This window comes from Leopardus geoffroyi, chromosome D2 (assembly GCF_018350155.1).
Source record: "Leopardus geoffroyi isolate Oge1 chromosome D2, O.geoffroyi_Oge1_pat1.0, whole genome shotgun sequence".
In the NCBI taxonomy this organism is placed as follows: domain Eukaryota; kingdom Metazoa; phylum Chordata; class Mammalia; order Carnivora; family Felidae; genus Leopardus; species Leopardus geoffroyi.
This window is the reverse complement of record NC_059334.1, coordinates 87,734,822-87,755,456: the sequence shown is the minus strand read 5'-3', so window position 1 is coordinate 87,755,456 and position 20,635 is coordinate 87,734,822. Positions and strand designations below refer to the sequence as shown.

The 20,635-nt window shown below is 55.7% G+C and overlaps 1 protein-coding gene across 5 annotated transcripts in view; it reads left to right on the top strand.

Moving 5' to 3' along the window:
* The window catches only part of CFAP46 (cilia and flagella associated protein 46), a 97,765-nt gene that overhangs the window by 64,735 nt on the left and 12,395 nt on the right, over nucleotides 1–20,635 (top strand). For all 5 annotated transcript variants that reach the window (XM_045439327.1, XM_045439330.1, XM_045439329.1 and 2 more), the window contains 10 exons: nucleotides 56–232; nucleotides 1,389–1,524; nucleotides 9,228–9,416; nucleotides 10,097–10,285; nucleotides 11,253–11,387; nucleotides 11,456–11,635; nucleotides 12,058–12,228; nucleotides 18,967–19,064; nucleotides 19,505–19,581; nucleotides 20,068–20,198. In XM_045439327.1, coding sequence (XP_045295283.1) covers nucleotides 56–232; nucleotides 1,389–1,524; nucleotides 9,228–9,416; nucleotides 10,097–10,285; nucleotides 11,253–11,387; nucleotides 11,456–11,635; nucleotides 12,058–12,228; nucleotides 18,967–19,064; nucleotides 19,505–19,581; nucleotides 20,068–20,198 — 1,483 coding nt within the window. The remainder of the gene's footprint in view (nucleotides 1–55; nucleotides 233–1,388; nucleotides 1,525–9,227; nucleotides 9,417–10,096; nucleotides 10,286–11,252; nucleotides 11,388–11,455; nucleotides 11,636–12,057; nucleotides 12,229–18,966; nucleotides 19,065–19,504; nucleotides 19,582–20,067; nucleotides 20,199–20,635) is intronic.

Here is a 20,635-nt window from a genome sequence, read left to right as displayed (position 1 = left end):
CGGCAACGCTGGTGACACTGCGGTGGCCACACGTGACGGCCCACGTCCCATACAGGTGCGTGAGCCTCCAGATCAAGGCCGCTCAGGAGTCAGCTGATGGCGAACCTCCCGGATGCTTGCTTCTGCTGAACAAAATGGACGACTGCTTGACGGAAATTGAGAAAAGGTTGATCACCTGGGGCTACAGAGACAATTGTGCGGATATAAGACTAGAGCGCGCCAAGATAAAGAGGTGAGCGGCCCTCCCGGGCCCCCGGAGCTCTGCCCGGGCCGGCGTGCCGCTCCACCCTGTGATGACCGTCACCGAGCCCCCATGACCGCGCACTGCCCCCGGGGCTGTCCAGGCCGTTCTCCCTCCGGCCCCCTCCCCGCCCCTGCCCCCCGACTCCGCGTCCTGACCACAGGCCCAGCTTTCCTCCTGGGTCAAGCCCCCACCGGCCCCCGTTGCCCTCCAGCAGAACCTCCTCCTGGCCCCGCCCTGTGGCCGCGGGCACCTCCGTCCAGGACAGCGGCACAGGGAGGTGTCCTTGCTCTCAACCAGTCCCCCCAGTGTCCCACCAGATCCGTGTCTGCACACACACGGAGGTACACTCACAGCCCCACACGCCGCCCCACCCGCACACGCAGGCACACCCGCACACCCCCACAGCGTTCACACATCGGTCACACACACGTGGGCACGTCACCCGTGATCACTCACAGGTGTTCACACACAGCCTCGCACACATCGACCCCGCACACCCCTGCACCTGCTCACACTGGCTCTGGCCTGAGGAGCAGTCCAGGCGCTGCCCTCCAGTGGGGCTCTGTCACCCTCCCCCACGTGACCTCCCGAAGTCCCCACTGTCATCACGGGTAGGCGCTGGCCCAGAGGCAGCGGAGTGAGGCTTCAGTAAATGCCCTCCCCCTCCCACCTCCCCTCCACCCACCCCGCCCTGGCCACCCGCGTGCTTGGGGTGCACACAGGCATTTCGAAGCTCAAAACCGCGTGTAAGGTAGTAACAGCGGCCTTTGTGAGGGAGAAGGAGCCTGCACACAGGCTCACAGTGTGCACGGTGTGAAGGGTGGCCTTTGGCCCGTCATCACACAAGTGACACGCGGTCGTGGAAGAACTTTAAAACATGCGGAAAAGCACCAATGGGAAGATTCGGTGGTTGAATGAGCACCGTTAACGTTGTGTTGGTTCGTTGGTCTGCCTGCCAGGTGTAGATTTAACTTTGACAAAAGCAGTACAGGGCGCGTACTTACTTTTGTATCTTTACGCATAAGACATCTCATCAAAGGGTTTAAAGTACTAATAAAAATATAGTCACATAGAAGTTATATACTCCGCACTTCGTTAGTGCTTTGAGATTTTTGTTCTGAATCCCACTCTTGGTCTTATAAAGATTATGTGCCCAGAACGAGAAAGACCAGGAGCAGAGAACCGCGTATTACTTGGAGGCACATGACTTAGTCCAGAGAGCTGTGGCTGATGCAGAGGAGCTGTTCTGCAGCGTGCGGGCCTTACTGTCCCTGCAAGAGGTGAGTCTGTGCCCTGGGCCCCCCCCCCCCCGGAGCCCGGAGCACCCCCGGGGCACACACAGACGCCCCCCACTTGCCTTAACCAAGCCGCCGGCTTCCACTTCTGGCAGTGACACTGACAGGATTTGCCCTCCCTTCTGAAATAACCAAAAAGTAGACAAAAACGTGAAGCAGATGTTCAACACACTAGACGTCAGCATCCGTGCCGTCATCCTGAGCAGAGGCGGCCCCACCTCTGTCCAGGTGGCCGAGGGGCACCCAGGGGGACAGGTACGGGGCTGGGCCCCCACTCAGGCCTGGGGCAGCGCCTGCTCCCACCAGCGGACAACCTCGTGACCCCGAGGCCAGTCGGGGATGACCCGGCCCTGGATGAGCCCTGCCCCAGATCAGCCTGCAAAGTCATCCACGTGTCTGCGCACTGGGGTCCCAGGGCAAAGGCAAGAGCGGGGCACAAATGTCCATCCGCCAAAAGAGCAAGATGCGCCGCGTCTGGCAACGGGTGAGAAATCACCGTGCCAAAATCCCAGTCAAAACTCGCGTGCGAAAATCACCATGCCCAAGCAGGAAATACACCTCAGAACAGTCTGCGAACTGGCACAGATACCAGAGTTCAAAGGCAAGGATGTTAATTACTACTGACTGCATTCCTCACGCTCCAAAGGCTAAGTGGAGATACAGGAGACATAAAGAGAGAGAGCGAACTGACAGAGGTGAAAACCACGTGTGCGGGGAGGCACGCACCGGGTGGGTAGGGGAGCAGAGACTGAGAGGGTCGGAGGCGGCCGCGGACAAGAGTGGAGATCGCCAGAACACCCGTGCGTCGACGTGCCGAGAGCGCAGTAATCGGAACCTTGCGAGGAGAGGAGGGCCAGGAGGGGACAAAGGCTGTGTGAGGAAATAATGGCTGAAAGCCACTATGAGCCTACTGGAATCCAGGTATGCCAAGGGCACGTTGTGACCCAGCTGTCTCCGGCCGGTGGCTGCGAGGGCTCTTCGAGACGGGTCGGAAGTGAAAGCACACGGTAAGTGCAGAGCAGCCGACTCCAACAGAAAGAGTGCCATCTGGAAGACGGTGACGCAGCGTCACGAAGAGCCTGGAGCGAGAGCCGCCGATCGGTACCCAGCAAACACGTCTCTCGAGGATGAAAACGAAGTAAAGACTCCCCCGGACCTCCAAGAGCCGAGCGCGTGGCAGCAGACACGCGCCGGGACCGCACAGTTGTCCTTGAGGCGGAAGGAAATCGGCCCCACGTGGAAATGGGATCTGCACAGATGAACGAAGGGCACGGCGAGTGTGAGCTACCCGGGAAAACCTGTGACGACTTTCTCTCGTTATTTAAATCTCTCCGAAGGATAGCTGACTGTTCCGGCAAAATGATAACAGCGTAGCATCAGGTCGGTAACACCCGTGAAAACGAGATGTGTGACGAGAGTAGTGTGACGGAGTTTTGTGCTCTGAGTGGAGTGGCAAAATATACTCTAAACCCCGAAGGGATTACGAAAATCTCAGAACAAAGAGGCATGCCTAATAAGCCAAGAAGGGCTTAGGAGATCCTAAAAACCATTCACTCGTCCCTCAAGAAAGCGGAAAAAGGGGAAAGAGAATAAAGAACAGCCGGGCCGTATAGGAGACAAACAAGTCATGTCACAGTCCTGCGAACCAGCATGGTCTGGATCCCCAGTTAAATGACAGAACTCGTCAGACGGTATGAAGAAGCAAAATCCAACCATGCGCTGCCTACAGGGAAGCCGCTTTACAGACATGACTAGGCCGGAAGTAAAAGGATGGGAGACGGTACACGATGCTGACACACAGCGAAGGAAGCCGGGCGGCCCCGCCCTCATCAGGCAGAGCAGGCTTCGGAGGAAGAGCGTCACGGGGACGAGCGGGTCGGTTTCAGGGTGTAAGGGGAGCCGGTAACCACGGAGACATCATGTTCTAAACTCTAAATACCTAACAGCAGATCGTCCAAAGAAACGAAGGAAAGACTTGTGACATTGCGGCAGAGAGGCAGACAAATCGGTATTAACAGAACAAGGAGACCTCAGGCAGAGAGCTAGGTTTTGCACCACCACCGACCAGGTTGCATAGTGGGTGTTTATAATGCATCTCCCGGCAGCAGCAGGATCGCATTCTTTTTGTTTCGTGGGCACACGACACAGTCTCCACGATAGATCATATTCTGGATCCTAAACATAGAACAAGTCTCAATAAATACAAAGAGATTTAAATAAATAAAAAAAAGATGGTGTACCAAGACTGCCATGGAATTAACGTAGAAATCAAAAAGCAGCATAAAAGAATAGTTTAGCCCACGGAGGCAGAAAGCTGATTCGTGGTTGCAGGGGAGGGGCTGCGAGGCCATAGAGAAGAGATGGCTGTTGAGTGGGTAAGGGCTTCCCTTTTGGAATGACAGAAACATTTTGAAAGCAGAGGAGGTGCCTCCCAAGGCTGCGAACAGACGAAGCACCACCGAGCTGTGCACTTTGAAACAGTTAACTTCACGTTATATGAACTTTACCTCAATTAAAAAACAAACCCAGAAAGCTAAGGGTGGAATTGCCCAGATACATGGAAAATGAGTAGCATCTACCAAAATAACTATGAGCCAGAGAGCAAATCAAAAGGGAAAGTGTTTCTGAACTGAAGGGGGGAAAAAAACGCATCAAAATTTTTAAGGCATCTCTAATGGAATGCTTAGGGGAAAATTTGTGGCACTAAATGACCGTATGACAAAAGAAATAAGATCGCAAATTAATGACCTCAGGCCTCACCATAAGGAAGGAGATAAAGAACCAGCTCCCCAATGAACAGAAGAAAGGAAATCAAAGATCAGAGCAGAAATCAGTAAAATAGGAAACATTAAATTAGAAGGTAAAATCAGTAAAACCACAAGTTGTTATTTGAGCAGATCAATAAATACACACACTTCTGCCTGACTGATCAGGAAGAAAAGAGAGAACGTGAATAACCAATACCAGAGAATAAGAGGTGTGACATCACCGTTGATCCCACACATATTAAAAGGATAATAAGGGGCTATCCTGAACAACTTCACGATAAAGTGGAAGATTCCTTGAAAGACACAAACAACCAAAACTCGCTCAAAAGGAGACAGATCGCCTGAATAGCCCTCCATCTGTTAAAGAAACGGAATTTGTAGTTTCCACAAGGAGAACCTCGGACCCGGAAAGCTGTGGCGGCAAATCCCAGCGGACATTTAAGGATAGCATGACACCAATTCAACACAAACCCTTCTGGAAAACTGAGGAGAGGGGAGCACCCTATGAGGCTAGTATTACCCTGATACCAAAACAAGAGCCTCACATAGATGCCTCTCGTCACGAACATAGATACAAACGTTCTAAACAAAAATTCAGCAAATTAAATCCAATGATACGTAACAAGGAGAAGACATCAATGTCAAGTCGGGACTATCCTGGGAATTTTTTTTAATGCTTTTGCTGTTGTTGTTGTTGTTGTTCTTTTTGTTTATTTATTTAAATTCAAGTTAGTTAACATACAGTGTTGTCTTGGCTTCACGAGTAGGACCCGGTGATTCATCTCTTACATATGGTGCCCAGTGCTCATGCCAACAAGTGTCCTCCTTAATGCCCATCACCCATTTAGCCCAACCCGTCACACACCTCCCCTCCAGCAACCCTCAGTCTGTTCTCTGTATTTAAGAGTCTCTCATGGTTTGCCTCCTTCTCTGTTTTTATCTTATTTTGCCTTCCCTCCCCCTATGTTATCTGTTGCATTTCTTAACTTCCACATGAGTGAAATCCTATGATATTTCTCTTTCTCTGACTGACTTATTTCTCTTAGCATAATACCCTCTAGTTCCATCCATGTTGTTGCACACGGCCAGATTTCATTCTTTCTTCATCACCGAGTAGTATTCCGTTACGTATATAAGCCACATCTTCTTTATCCACTCATCAATCGATGGACATCTGGGCTCTTCCATAATTTGACTGTTGTTGATGGCGCTGCTATAAACGTGTGCCCCTTTGAATCAGCATGTTTGTATCCTTTGGATAAATACCTAGTAGTGCAGTTGCTGGGTTGTAGTGTAGTTCTGTTTACAGTTTCTTGAGGAACCTCCACACTGTTCTCCAGAGCAGCCTCACCAGTTTGCATTCCCACCAGCAGTGCAAGAGGGTTCCCGTTTCTCCACATCCTCGCCAGCATCCATAGTCTCCTGAGTTGTTCACTTTAGCCACTCTGACCGGTGTGAGGTGTTATCTCAGTGTGGCTTTGATTTGTATTTCCCTGATGAGGAGCGATGTGGAGCATATTTTCATATCTCGGTTGGCCATCTGGATGTCTTCTTTGGAGAAGTGTCTGTTCATGTCTTTTGCCCATTTCTTCACTGGATTACTTGTTTTTTGGGTGTTGAGTTTGATAAGTTCTTTATAGATTTTGGATACTAACCCTTTATCCAGTATGTTGTTTGCAGATATCTTCTCTCATTCTGTCAGTTGCCTTTTCGTTTTCCTGATTGTTTCCCTCGCTGTGCAGAACCTTTTTATCTTGATGAGGTCCCAATAGTTCATTTTTGCTTTTAATATTTATTTTATTTTTTAGAGAGAGAGAGAGAGGCAGAGAGAGAGAGAGAGAGAGAGAGTGTGCGCATGAGCAGGGGAGGGGCAGAGAGAGAGGGAAAGAGAGAATCCCGAGCAGGCTTCAAGCTGTCGGCGCTGAGCCCAACACAGGCTCAAACTCATGAACCACGAGATCATGATCTAAGCGGAGAGTCGTATGTCCAACTGACTGAGCCACCCGGGAATTGTGTAACATTCAAAATCAATCAATTTGGCTCACCATATTTTTTTTAAATTAAAGTAAAAACATACGATCACCTCAGTAGATGTGGAAAAGCATGTGACTAAACCCAACACTCATTCCTGATTGAAAAAAAATACTCTCAGCAAACTATTAATAGAAGGAAAACTCCTCAAGCTGATGGAGGGCATCTGTGGGACTCCCACCACACCTGGGTGGAAGTCCAGAGCTAGGACAGCGCTATGTCCTCTCACCCCCTCCCTCCTGAGTTGTATTTGAGTTGTAGCCCACTCAGCAGGTGAGAGAAGGAAATTCAAAGTGCCCTGTTGGGAAGGAAGAAATACAGCAGCCTTTGCTTTCAGACAGCATAATCACGTGTATGGAAAACCTCATGCAGTCTACAAAAATGATAATAATAAAGCTACTGGGACTACCAAGCAGTTGCACCGAGGCTTCAGGACGCAAGGACAAGATGCAAAGATTAATTTTATATTTCTGTACACTCCCAACAATTTACCAGATATTAAAAATTCAAACACAAGGGCACCTGGGTGGCTCAGTCGGTCGAGCGTCCAGCTTTGGCTCAGACCGTGGTCTCGCAGTTCGTGGGTTCGAACCCCACATCAGGCTTTGCACGGACAGCACGGAGCCTGCTTGGGATTCTCTGTCCCTCTCTCTCTGCACCTCCCTCACCCATGCTCTCTCTCTCTCAAAAAGAAACATTAAAAAAATTTTTTTAAATAAAAAAATTCAAAACAATACCATTTGACAGAATGAAAATGAAATTTGATAAAAAAGTGGAAACGCCTACCCTGAGAACTGTAACACATTGCTGAGAAAGTGAAGGAGGCCCAAACAGATGGCGGGATATACAATGTTCATGAGCCAGAAGGCTTGATATTGCTAAGATCTCAATTCTCCCTAAATTTTCTGTAGTCCCGACCAAGAAGCTGCAGGCTTTTTTACAGAAATTGACAAAATTATTTTAAAATCCATACAGAATTGCAAAAGACATAACATAGCAAACACAACTTTAAAAAAGAAAAACTAGGGGCACCTGGGTGACCCAGTCGGTTAAGCATCCGACTTCGGCTCAGGTCGTGATCTCACAGTTGGTGAGTTCGAGCCCCACATTGGGCTCTGTGCTGACAGCTCAGAGCCTGGAACCTGCTCTGGATTCTGTCTCCCTTTCTCTCTGCCCCTGTCCCGCTCACACTCTGTCTCTGTCTCTCTCAAAAATAAATAAACATTAAAAAAAAGTTAAAAGAAATAAAAAGAAAAACTAAGTTGGAGATCTAACACTATCTGATTTTAAGACTTATTATAAAGTGACAGGAACCAAAGCAGTGTGGTTTTAATGTAAAAGTAAGACATGAGATCAATGGAACATAACAGAGAATCCAGAGATAGACACACTTTACAGACACAAAATTGATTTTCAACAAAAGAGCAAAGGCAATTCGGTGAAGAAAGGCTACTCTTCAAAACAGTAGGCTGGGGGTGCCTGGATGGCTCAGTTGGTTAAGCCAGCGACTTCAGCTCAGGTCACGATCCCATCGTTTGTGGGTTCGAGCCCCGCATTGGGCTCTGTGCTGACAGCTCAGAGCCTGGAGCCTGCTTCAGATTCTATGTCCCCCTCCCTTTCTGCCCCTCCCCCCGCTCATACTCTGTCTCTCTCTGTCGCTCAGAAATAAATAAATGTTAACAAAAATTTTTAAAAATAAAATAACTAAATAAAACATTGGTGCCACTGGAAATGCACACCCAAAACACAGATGGAAGGACGGAGCTCAGAGCAGATCATAGACTTACAGGTAAGAGCTGAAACTACAAAGCTTCTAGAGGAAGACACCTTCGGGACCTTGGGTTCAGCAAAGATTTCTCCCCTACGGCAACAAAAGCATGAATCATGAAGGAATAAATTGATAAACTGGAGTCTGCTCTTCAAAAGACACTATTCAGGGAATGAAAAGGGAAGGCACGGACTGGGAGAAAATATTTGTGAACCATATGACTGACAAGATTTGATCCAGAATATAAAACACTCTTGGGGCGCCTGGTGGCTCAGTCGGTGAAGCGACTGCTCCGGCTCAGGTCATGATCTCGAGGTTCGTGGGCTCGAGCCCCGCGTCGGGCTCTGTGCTGACAGCTCGGAGCCTGGAGCCTGCTTCGGGTTCTATGTCCCCCTCTCTCTCTCTGCCCCTCCCACGACCCACTCTGTGTCTCTCTCTCGAAAATAAACAAGCATTAAAAATTTCTTTTTAATTTAAAACGCTCCTAAAACTTAATAATAAGAAACAACCCAATAAAAAGGGGGCAGTTGAGCAGACACCCCCAAGGGGAACGTGTGGATGGTGGACGATGATGTGCAGAGATGGTGAACCCACCAGTGAACCAGCGAGACGCTGACGGTCATGGAAAACCACAGCACGCTGTGACGATGGCTACAGTTGGGAAGACTGAGCATACTGATCGTCAGCGAGGACGGGGAGGGACAAACCTCCGGCCGCTCGGCTGGGGGCGTAGCTCGGACCACGCTTTGGCAGTTAGACACAGGCCACCGTGTGAGCCGGCCCCGAGTGTGAGTGGATAAACGCCCTGTGGCGGGTTCTCCCCGTCAGTTAACGGGCATGGATGCGTGCAGCGACGTGGACGGGCCTGAAATAATTATGCAAGGGAACAGCGCCGGAGAGAGCACATGCTGTCAGCCCACGGGCAGGAAACCCTAGAAGACGCAAACCGGCTCAGAGTGCTGGAGTGTGGCTGGTGGCCGCCGGGAGGGAGGGACTGAGGGACACGGGCGTTGTTTGGCTGCGGAGACGGCCCGTGACGTCTCATCGGAGCTGATGGAAGCACGGGGCGTGGGGGGTCGCGGGGCCTGCCTGCGCCCTGACTGTGTCTCTGGCGGGCCCAGGTACCGAACGTCAACACGCCTCTGAGGAGGAGGCTGGCTCAGCTCCGACTCCACTTGGCGGAAGCATCTCTGGATCTGCTGGAGCTCATCTGGGCGGAGGCCCTGGCCCGCCAGTTCGAGCAGAGCCCCGTGGAGAAGCTGCTGCTCAGCTACCTGCAGAGCGTCAGTGACCACACCTCCGTCGGCTTGGTAACCGTCCCCGAGACCAAGGGGCCCCCCCCGCGTGCGGGTCTGCGGGGGCCGTGCTGGGATGGCAGGGCCACCCGGGGGCGGCTGGGGGGACGGAGCCCTGGGCCTGGCGGGCCTGGGGGTCTAGCCGAAGAAAGCCCCCCCGTCTGGCAGTTGGTGGGGGGTCTGCCGGCGGACTGTGCACGATGCACTGTCCTCCCCAGGGCGTGCGTGTGCTTTGCCTTAGCACGTTGGCATGCCAAAGAGCTCCTCGAAGCTGAATTCGTGTTGTTAAAGAGCAGTCAAATTTGCAAAATACCTGAAGGAAACATATTCTGCCCTTTTTAGACACTTTCCTAGATTTCATGTAGTATGAGTCAAATTAATTTGACATAACTATGGAGACGTGGAAGATAGCCCTGAAACTGAACTTGAGGCAAACTTACATTATTTGTTGGTGAGCCCCACCTCCGGGTTCTGCAGCCAGGCTCCCGTGACCTCCCGACGCCTCAGCCCCGGAGACCCCCCCCCCCTCCACCCAGATGCAAAAGGGAGCGTTTCTCAGAGTGCTCGGATATCGTCCCTCCCGGGGGCCTGAGACCAGGGACTCCAGGGGCGCGACCCGGGGACGCGGGGGCGGGAGGGGGCTGCGCCTCCCAGGGCCGGGCGAAAGTAACTGCAGGTGCTTTGTGCTCCCGAAGAAATGGTTCACCCTGAAGCGGACTCTGGCCCACGTGGTGCTGGCCCAGCTGGGGGCCCTGCACTCGCCGCGCACCGGCTTCGCGGAGCTCCGCGCCCGGCAGCTGGGCCTGGCGGGGAGGGCCCTGCGCCTGCTGGCCGTGCAGGCGGACCCCGTGCGCCCCACCGTCTACTGGGAAGAGGGCCTCTCGGTACGCGCTCCTGCCCTCCGCTCGCCCGCAGACCCCTCGCCCACGCGCGGGAACAAACCGTGTATCTAAGACTCACCTCCTCTCAGTAAGAACCGGGATGTCAAACAGGCCTCGCATTGTCCCTGGTTGAGAAGGTGGTGTGGCCTGGGGCACCTGGGTGACTCAGCCGGTTAAGCCTCTGACTCGATTTCGGCTCGGGTCATGATCTCACGGTCTGTGAGTTCGAGCCGCGTGTCAGGCTCCAGGCCGACGGCGCGCAGCCTACTTGGGATTCTCTGGCTCCCTCTCTCTGCCCCTCCCCACCCCTCTAAATAAATAAGTAAACATTAAAAAAAAAAAAAAAAAAAAAAAAGAGGGTGGTGTGGCCTGAGCGAGGGAGAAAAAGGCAAGAAGTGGTCTGTCCGGTGTGACCAGCCAGCGGGAGAGAAACACAGACTGCTGGGGACAGACTGGAGGGGGGTGGGTGGCAAACACACAGGTCGTCCGAGGGCAGGACGTCCCCGTCAGCAGCCCGCGGTCCCTGGTGTCCCCCGCACCTCAGCAGCTCTCCAGGGAGTCCAGGGTGCGCCCAAGTGCGGGTGCAAAACCCCCGCTCACGTGCAGCAGGGGACCCGAGCCCCCTTCCTCCCTCCCACCACCCACACTGCCTCGTGGAGCCGACACAAGGGCTTGTGGCCCCGCACTGGCCGCGTCGTGCACGCAGGCCCACACCCTTCTCTAGGGCCCCCTGCCAGGCTGCCCCGCAGGCCGGGTGCCCCTGGGGAGCACCCCACCCCCGAAGGGACCCTGCTGACGCTGCTGCAGGGCTCCAGGCCACCGTCCTAAGTGCCTCGTACACACCCCTTCTTCCATCTGGAAGGCACCTGCCCAAAGGCGAAGGCAGGCTCATCCCCACAGACCCTGCTCTTCTAGGAAGACCCCCAGCCCCAAGCGGCTGAGCTGGCCGACAGGGGCGCCTTCTCCATAGGCAGGTGCTGAGCTGAGCGGCCATAAGCCTCTGGAGACCATTCTGGAGGACGAGGCCGGCGAGGATCGCTGCAGGGACCCGGGACCCTCCAGGGTCGCCTCCCAGGAGCACGGCAGGAAGGGCTGGGACCTGCAGGTATGGCCCCTCCCACGCGCCCCGCGACGCCCTGCCTGTGCCCTGTGCCTGAGCCTGTGTCCCTGCAGAGAAGGATGAAGCTGGCCCAGCGGTACCTGGCCCAGGCGTCCGAGGTGCTGCTGCAGTGCGTGCGGGTGGCCCTGGGCGGCTGCCTCCTGGACATCGCGGCGGCCGCCAGCTTGGAGATGGTGGAGTGCAGCGGCACCCTGGACCCTGTGGCCACCTGCCAGTTCCTGGCGCTGTCTCAGGTGTGGCTCTGTGCCCCTTCCTCCGGGCCCTTCTTGGCCACCTGGGGAGAGAGCGGCCCCGGAGCACCCGGCGCTCCCTCCCGCCGGCGCCCGGCCGGTCTCGGCCTTGAGAGCCGTGCTCAGCCGGAAGACGGCGCTTCCGGCCACCGGAAGCTGTAGGGAAGGCCGCCCCCCCGCCCAGGTTCCCTGCGCCGCAGCCCCTGTTACCGACGTCCCCGTTGCCCCGGCAGGCCTCGTGCTCTTGAGGCTCAGAGCAAAGGGGTGGGAGGGTGCCGGGAGCACGGCGGCGGAGGGCCAGGAGCAGCACGGCATCCCAAGAAGCCGGTAGCAGGAGAGGCCGTGCAGCCCCGTCCACCCTCGCGCGTGGGCGCCACCGGCCCAGGGCAGGGCTCAGGCCCCTGGGCCCCTCCTGTCTGGTTCAGAGCTGCTCGGCCTCAGAGATGATGCGGGACGTGCTGTTCACGGCCACGGACGACACCAGCAGCTCACAGCTGGCGGCCCTGCTGCGGCTGGAGCACCAGCTGAAGCGGAAGGGGAGGACGTCCACCAACTTGTTCGCGAGCGTGAGGCAGAGGCTGGCGGTCATTTCCAAGGTGAGCGAGCCCCCTGAGCCGTCCCCGTTCTCACAGCTGTGCTGCGTCGCTCTGCTGTGGCCAGCCTGACTGGGGAGGATTCGGGCCGGGTCCGAATCCTGGCTCCCCTCTTGTCAGCGCGCGGTTCTGGGGTGCCACTCACCCTCTGTGACCTCCTGGTCCTCGAGGGCCTCGTGGGGATGAGGGCCCGCCGCCTCGGTGACCCTACATCCCAGGCCTGCGGCAGAGGGCGGGAGCGACAGGGCCCCCGAGGGTCCTCCTTCCGCCGCCGTGGAACGCTGCAGTCACCACACCTCCTCGTGCTGGGACGAGCAGCTGTGAAGAGGGGTATTTGAAGGAGCGGGACTCGGTGAAAACCTAGCAAGTCGGGAAGCAGCCTGGAGCCCTCTGGCTGGTCCCGCTCCCCTCCTTCCCTGTTGCTTCTGTGCACCCGTGTGGGTCTGACCTCGTCCCCTCCCGCCACGGCTTCCTGTCTCCCTCCATCCCCTGTCTTGCTTGCGGTGAGGCGTCCTGTGCTCCATGGGAAGTTGAGGGGCGCCCCTGGTCTCTTCCCACCAGATGCCAGTAGCTCCCCCTCCAGTCGTGACACCCCGAGCTGTCCCCAGAACCGCCCCCTGCTGAGAGCCAGGGCCTTAGCCCCCGTGCTGGAAAGCCTCTCTCCTCCTGAGGAGCACTGCAGGCCCCAGGAGGTGCAGGGACCACAGCCCGGTCCACAGGCAGGCCGCTCCCCACAGCCCAGCTGCCCACCTTTGGAGGACACGTCCACGTGTGTCACTGTGGCTGGGGTGATGGTGACCCAGCGCTAGCTTCAGAGGAAACCTGACGGACCATGTACATCAGTGCGTGTGCAGGGCTGAGGACAGAGCCAGACGCAGGGGGCGCAGGAGCTCGGTCCAAGACGAGACCCAGTCCGAGGTGGGATGGGTCCCAAGACAGGACAGGGTCCATGGTGGGACGGGGTCTGAGGCGGGTCGGGGTCCATGCAGATCAAGTTCGAAGACAGGATGGGGTCCATGGTGGGATGGGTCCCAAGACAGGACAGGGCCCTGGTGGGACGGGGTCCGAGGCGGGACAGGGTTCGAGGCGGGATGGGGTCCGAGGCAGGACGAGGTTCGAGGAGGGAGGGGGTCCATGGTGGGGCAAGTTCAAAGACAGGATGGGGTCCATGGTGGGATGGGTCCCAAGACAGGACAGGGTCCATGGTGGGACGGGGTCCGAGATGGGACGGGGTCCAAGACAGGACAGGGTCCGAGGCGTGATGGAGTCAAAGACGGGATGGGGTCCATGGGGACAGGGTCTGAGGCAGGACGGGGTCCGTGGTAGGATGGGATCCGAGGTGGCCATCTCTGTCGCGGGTATTGTGTCAACTCCTCCTCCTCCTCCTCCTCCTGTTTCGAGGATCCTTGTGGGAGACCTGCATGACTCTGGTCACAGACTCGGGGGTCCGCTGCATCTGGGGGTGGGGCGCAGAGCACAGCCAGGCTACCGCAGCGGCCACAGCAGGCGCCAGGTCAGTGGCATCAAACGCTGTCTTTAAAGGCCCAGCTGTGGACACACTGAGAGCAGGCTGAGCTCCAGCTCCCGAGAGGGGACTCTGTCCCCGTCTGTCCCCACATCACTGCCGGCCCTCTGGGACATGTGGCAGGCTCCTGACGACACGCCTGGGGACAGCGGCTACATTCTGGGCTGTGGGGAGTTTGCCTGAAAGCTCGTGGAAGGTGATGAAATCCATTGTGGTCTCATGGCGCCTGGGAAATGAGGGCCGTCCTGGGAGGAGGTGGCCTCCGGGACCCCGGTCCCCGTGAGATACCCCCCACGTGAGGCCTCTTCAGAGAGCAGGAGCACAGCACAGGGAACACGGACCACCAGAAGGCAGTCAACCGGAGCGGAGAGGAATCGAAAAGACAGAACCAGGGATGAGCGCCATGGGAGGAACTCTCAGTAGGCCAAGCGCACTCCTAACCGGAGTCTCCGAAGCCGGGAGAGGGAAATGCGGCCCCAAGGCGATACTGACATGACCCGATGGCTTCGAATTTCCCCAAGCCCACAAGGCCCACGAGGCCACAGGCTCGGGACCGCCAGCAACCTTGCACGGGACAAACACAGGAAGCCGCACCACGTCCATCCGCGTGGAACTGCTAGTGCCCAGGACGGAGGCCCCGAGGGCAGCGGGACCGGAGCCACAGGCCCCTGAACACAGGCCAGAGGAGACCACGGCCCGCCGACGTGCAGTGGAGACACGCTCAGATGCACAGAAACCCAGGCAGTTTGCAGGTATCCTGCAAGAAAAGAAACAAGGAGGTGTAGGACAGGAAAAGTAAGTCCCCAGAAACACGAGAGAACCAAGAATACTCCAAAGGCAAACGTTTAGTGATAGGAAATAAAATTTGACTGCGTAAGACAGTAATTCTAACATCTTGTGGAGCTGAAATTATTTTGTGGAAATAATAGGCGAGACAGTAAAACAAAGAGCAGGAAGGATTAGATGAAGAATTAGACGATGCCGAGGGTCTGTCACTCCTCGGGAAAGGTAAAGTTACATCTTTATTAGACTCTAATGAGCCAAAGGTGAATGTCTTAGTTCCCAGGGTAACCACTAAAGTAATGTGTGACTAAGTTAATAAAAAGGAAAAAATCAAATAATAGTATTTTATTATCCCGAAGACAGGCAGAAAGAGTGGGGAAGGTGAGGGAATATAAAAGCATGTGGTCCCAGTAGGGAAAAGGCAGAGCAAAGTAGACAGAAACCCAACGGGTTTGTGGTCGTAGTAAGTGTAACAAGCCGGAGACCAAGACTGTCAGAGTGGATGAAAAGAAAAACAAAGTCCAATTACGTGCTGCGTAAAAGGGGTACGTTTTACACACAAGGACCCGGAAATACTGAGCGGAAAAGATGAGAGAGAGCATCTAAATCATGAAGTTACTGCTGACATGAAAGCCAGGTGACCCGGAATCAGTCAACAGGGAATCACAATCCTAAACCTTCACATACGATGATGGAGATTCAAATACCCAAAGCAGAAGGGATAGGAGTAGAGGAGCCCCGGACAGGCCCACGTCTGGCGGGAGGACCCACGGCCACGTGGACGGCTGGACGGAGCGTGTACCAGAAGGGACCAGAGCCGGGCCGTGGCAAACCTGAACATGCCAACAGAGCGAGATCCTCCCATTTCTTTTCCAACCACAGTGAGATTGAATTAGAAATGATATAGCTGAAAGATACCGTTGCTTTGAGAGCATCATCATCGGTTAGTCAAAGAAAGAATCACAATGGAATTTAGAAAGTGTTTTAAACCGAGTTAGAGAATGAAAACACTACATATCAAAACCTATGAGACTTGTCTAAAGCAGGGCTTAGAGGAAAAATACAGCCTTGACTAGAGGGAGAAAAATCTTAAAAACGGTAACTAAGATTTTGATTTCTAGAGGCTGGAACAAAAACACCTAAGAAAAATAGAAAATAAAAAATAAGAAATACAGCAACAGAAATAGCGAAATTTGAAAACAAACATACAATAGAGGAAACCAACGCTGATAGAAGGGCTCCAAAGAGAAGATTGATAAAGTTGATGAGCATTTAGGAAGACCCAATAAAGAAAAAAAAAAAGGAAAAAAACCCAGTAAGATTCCAATATCAGTACCAGAAAGACATCATAGAGACCCTTTGGACATCGCAAGGCTCGTAAGGGAATATTCTCTTTAACCTTACTCCAGTTAACTTGACGATTGGGATGGAATAGACACATTTCTCAAAAAATACAACGTACAAGCTGACAGAACAGAAAATCTGAATAATTTATTAGCCGTTAAAGAAATTGAATCCTTTGTTAAAAACATCCCCACGAAGAAAATCCCAGACCCAGTTGGCTTCACCAGTAAATTCTGCCAAACGGTGAAGGTACAGATAACCTCCCCAACGCTTCTAGAGAGTAGGAATACTTCCTCTTTCCTTTAAGGTCTGCTAAGTCTCCATACTAGAAACCTAGTGGTGGTGCTACAAGGAAGGAAAATCTCTCTCATCGGCAGACACGAGACAGTGGCCAGCCAGATCCTGGTCGTGCGTCAGCGGCAAATGGCCACGTTCCCCGTGGCTTCATATTAAAAACATCAACGTTGGGGCGCCTGGGTGGCGCAGTCGGTTAAGCGTCCGACTTCAGCCAGGTCACGATCTCGCGGTCCGTGAGTTCGAGCCCCGCGTCGGGCTCTGGGCTGATGGCTCAGAGCCTGGAGCCTGTTTCCGATTCTGTGTCTCCCTCTCTCTCTGCCCCTCCCCCGTTCATGCTCTGTCTCTCTCTGTCCCAAAAATAAATAAAAAGGTTGAAAAAAAAAAAAAAAACATCAACGTAATTCACCATATTGACAGAACTTGATAAAGGACGTCCTTTAAACCCCGAGCAAACCTCAGCCTATCTGCTGAAGGGTTGAAAGATTTCCTCCAGCCAGGAGTGTTGGCGCCCCGGAGGCCGTGAGCGCTTCTGTTCCGCATCGTCCAGTGAGGCCAGAGGTGAAAGGAGGGGTTGAGGGAACAACAGTCAGCACAGAGGCCAGGAGCCCAGCCCGATGCGCCCATTTCGCAGGTCGTTAGAGAAGCATCAGCTGCACTCCGCGTGCCAGGTGCAAACAAGCAGGAAAGGAAAACAGCTGAGTGACACTGTCTTCAGTAACAGCAAAACGATCAGTGCCTGGGGGAAATCGGACACGAGATGCCCCTGGCCTCTCCCCTGAAAACTACAACCCTTCTGAGAGAAATCCGAGGAGATGTGCACAGAGGAGGCGGGCTGTGTGTGGGCGGAAGGCTCCGTGCCCTTCCGACGACCGTCCGCTCTCTGTGGACAAAGGGACGGGTGTGTGTGCTTTCCTCCTTGGGCTGACCCTGGCTGTGTTCCCCCGAGTTCGTAGTCAGTATCGCTTTCTAAGAAAGTGGCCCGTGGTTGATGATGAGCCAAAACCACTTGACAGGTGATCCCGCACCCGCCCTCTGTGGAGCTCATTCCCACGTACCTGACGTGTCACTGGGCGGACAGGAGTCTCCGGGAATGGCTTCCAGAGAGAGGGGTGCCCAGCACCGACCTGTCCTGATTCTCCTGGGCGGCCTTGTGAGCCTAAATGCCAAGTCACCCCAGGAAGACGTCCTATGGGCCATGAATCTGCAGTTGCCACAGAAGCCTCCTCAGACTCCCAGCAGGCGTGTACCTTTTTAAGAACTGACGATCCAATTTTAAAATTTGTGCAGAAATGCCCACTTGCTATACAAGGTATCAGGACCTTGCTATTGACGCGATCAGCATGTTATTGACACATAGAGAATATACACACACACAGAGACAATGACCAGTGGCACAGAAGAAAAGTCTGGAAACAGACCCATCCACATAACGTCCAACGTGTGTCAAGGGTGACCCCGAAGGGCGAGGCACCGTGGTGCAGATCCCGGTGACGGGACCGAGGAGGGCACCTGTCGCGATGAGCCCTGGGTGCTGCGTGGAAGTGTCGAATCACCACATTGTACACCCGAAACTAGCATAACAGCACATGCTGTACTTTAGTACAAACTTAAACACAAGCAAGCCCGAGAAGAGGCCCCCGAGCTCACATCCCGTGGTACTGGGGATGTGCTCCCGTCGGTGAGAAAAAGACACTCCCACAGGAAAGAATGACAAGAGTGGGATTTCACAAAAGATACCCAAATGGTCGATAGACATTTTTAATGGCCCCCAGCTTCATTAGTTATTAGCGGAATGCAAAGAGGCCTGCATTCAGATGCTGCCAGACCCCCGGAGGCGCTAAAATGGATCAGGTTCAGCAGGACCCGGGTCACACGGGTGGGGCGGGCCTGCATCCACGCAGCAGCCCCTCTGGCGTCGGGGTCTGTGCTCAGCTGCACCTGTGTCCCTGGCCTGCACCCCTGTGGAATGCCCCCGCGTGGTCCCCAGGGAGCACACCCCCAGGGCCCAACCCGCAGCTTCCCAGGTGGCCCAAGCGGGACTGCCACTGCCACTGCCGGGAGAGGACAGAGGCTGGTGGCGGGCTCACTCCAGTCTCCAAGAAGCCAGTCTGGTCCCCAGCAGGGGGTGCTCCGCGCCAGCCGCCCTGGCTCCACCTCTGGGCGGGTGGGTGGGGGTGGCTGGGTCATGCTTCCGCTTTGTGCCTGCTCCGCCTGTAGGCTGGGACGTGAATGCAGACACCGGTCGGTGCTCGCCAACCCGAGGCTGGTTTCAGTAGCAAGTGGGGACACGTGCTTGTGGGCCGGTTCCTCGGGACGGCTGCGGAGCGGGATGCGCCTCGGAGCCAGGGAGGGTGAGGGGGTGGGCTCGGGGCGGGGTGCGCGCCCCAGCCAGATGCGCCTCGGAGCAGGTGCCCTGGGAGCAGGGTGCGCGGAGAGCAGGGGCACGCGTGTGACCACACCTGTGGCGTTCAGGGGACCGGGCGGAGGAACAGAGGGAAGGCACTAGGCTGCTGGTGGATCTTCCGTTTGTTACTTGTTTGGGTTCTTGCGCCTGCATGTGTAGGGCAGGTCAAGTTTGCGACAGAGGCCAAGAGGGTGCAGCCTGGGTGGATCCCCGTGAAGGCCGCGTGCGCCCTCTGCCCCCTTGTGGCGGCCGCGAGTCCTGCAGGGGTCGCGCCCCAGGCCGGCCTGGGCAGACCCCAGCCAGAGGCCTGGCACAAAGCGTCTGAGCACAGCTCAGGGACTGTGCCAGCATCCGGCGTGGTCCGTTGATTCCTGTCTGTCACACGCAGGCTTGGCAAAATCTCTGGGTCACTGAGCAGCATTTTAACCACTTGAATGAAATGCCGCCTACCTTCCGGATTCTCTTTCTGCAGCACGGGAGGGACAGGTAAGGCCTTCTTGTCCCTGTTCTGGGGACGTTGGCCACCCTGTTAAGAAGTCTAGCGGAGCAGCGTGGACACGGCACTGTCGCTGGGGGCGGGGGGGGGGGGAGGTTGTCACCATGCAGGGCACGTTATGGGTTCACCGAAGGCCCTGGCTGGACAGACACAGGCTGGCAGGTGCTCCAGGCTGAGAGGGGGTGGGTGTGGCGTCCCACCAGGCTGGCATGACAGGGGGACACGATGCCCGTGCACCTGCCGAGCAGAGAGAAGTCAGACAGCTCACGGCGACGACTGTGCCCAGATGGGTCTATTTCAATTCTGCGTCTTGACTTGGCCAAGGCGTTCGTGGGGAGGGGGCCCCGCCAGGGTGTGTGTGGTCCGCTGAACGGGCTCCCCGAGGGCCCTACGAGCTGGGTTCTGACCCTGCCCCGTGTCCTGGCAACAGGACCCATCTGTATGGCGCTGCCTACGAGAGACCCAGGTCGGTCCCTGCGGCCAAAGGGAGGACGCTCCAAGCGGGCGGTGAGTTCCACTGCAGGAGGCGCTCCTCAAACACGGTCCTCAGCAGGGGGGCAGGTGGACCTGCCTTTCTCCACCGGGGGGGGGGGGGCTGAAGGGGGGGAGGCTTGCTGGGTGGGGGTCGTTGAGCCTGTGAGAGACGGGAACTCGGGCAGAGACGTGTGTTTCCCAGGGCCGGACCCCAGCCTCAGCTGCCCTCGGGGCTGGTGATGCTCAAAGTCCCTGGGTGGCCCTCACTCGGCTCCATAATCTCTTCTCCCAGGAGTCACTACTTCCCCCTTTCTTCCTTACACCTCAGGCACATAATTCCACTCCCTGTTTCAGGCTGTAGACTGGGGGACACCCGCCTGAGCCCCCACTCTGACAGCCACCATGAGTGCCTGTGTGTATCGACTCCCAGTGTTCATGCACAGCCCCCGCTCCGTCTGTCCTCGGCCCCTCAGACTATGGGGGGGGGAGGGGGGACAGCGGCAGTGTCGGTCTCCACAGGCTTCTGCAAGGTGGCACGGGTGGCCGTGAACCCAGCCACCTTCTCCTGCCTACTGGCCGATGCCCAGCAGTTCCGGGAGCTGACCCAGGTGGAGGTGACCAATGAGGACATGGCCCTGAACTCAAGCACGGTGAGACCTCGAGCCCAGCTGCCTGGGCTACTCCGTCACACGAGTGGGACCAGGACCCCGGCCCGGCTGCAGTGAGGTGAAGGAGGGGTGCTGGGTGAGTGGCACCGGTCATCCGGACCCCAGGCGTTGCCGGACGCCCAGGTCGGGGTCCCGGCAGGATGGCCGATGCTTTTCGACTCCTTGAGCGAGTCTGGTGCAGGTGCCTCCGTGATGTGAGCAGAGGAACCAGTGGGGCTGGGGGCGCCAGGGCGGGCCCCAGAGGAGCGGGCGGCTGGGACCGGCAAGGAGTCTGGGGTCCGGTGGAGCCCGGTGCCTGGGGCGGGCCGGTGGGGTGCAAGGAGCCTGCTGTGCAGCTGAGCCGTGCCCCTGGCCGCCAAGCTTTTTTCTGGAAGGGCGGGTCCTGCAGCGTCTTCCTCACTCTGTGCGCTAACTGGGCT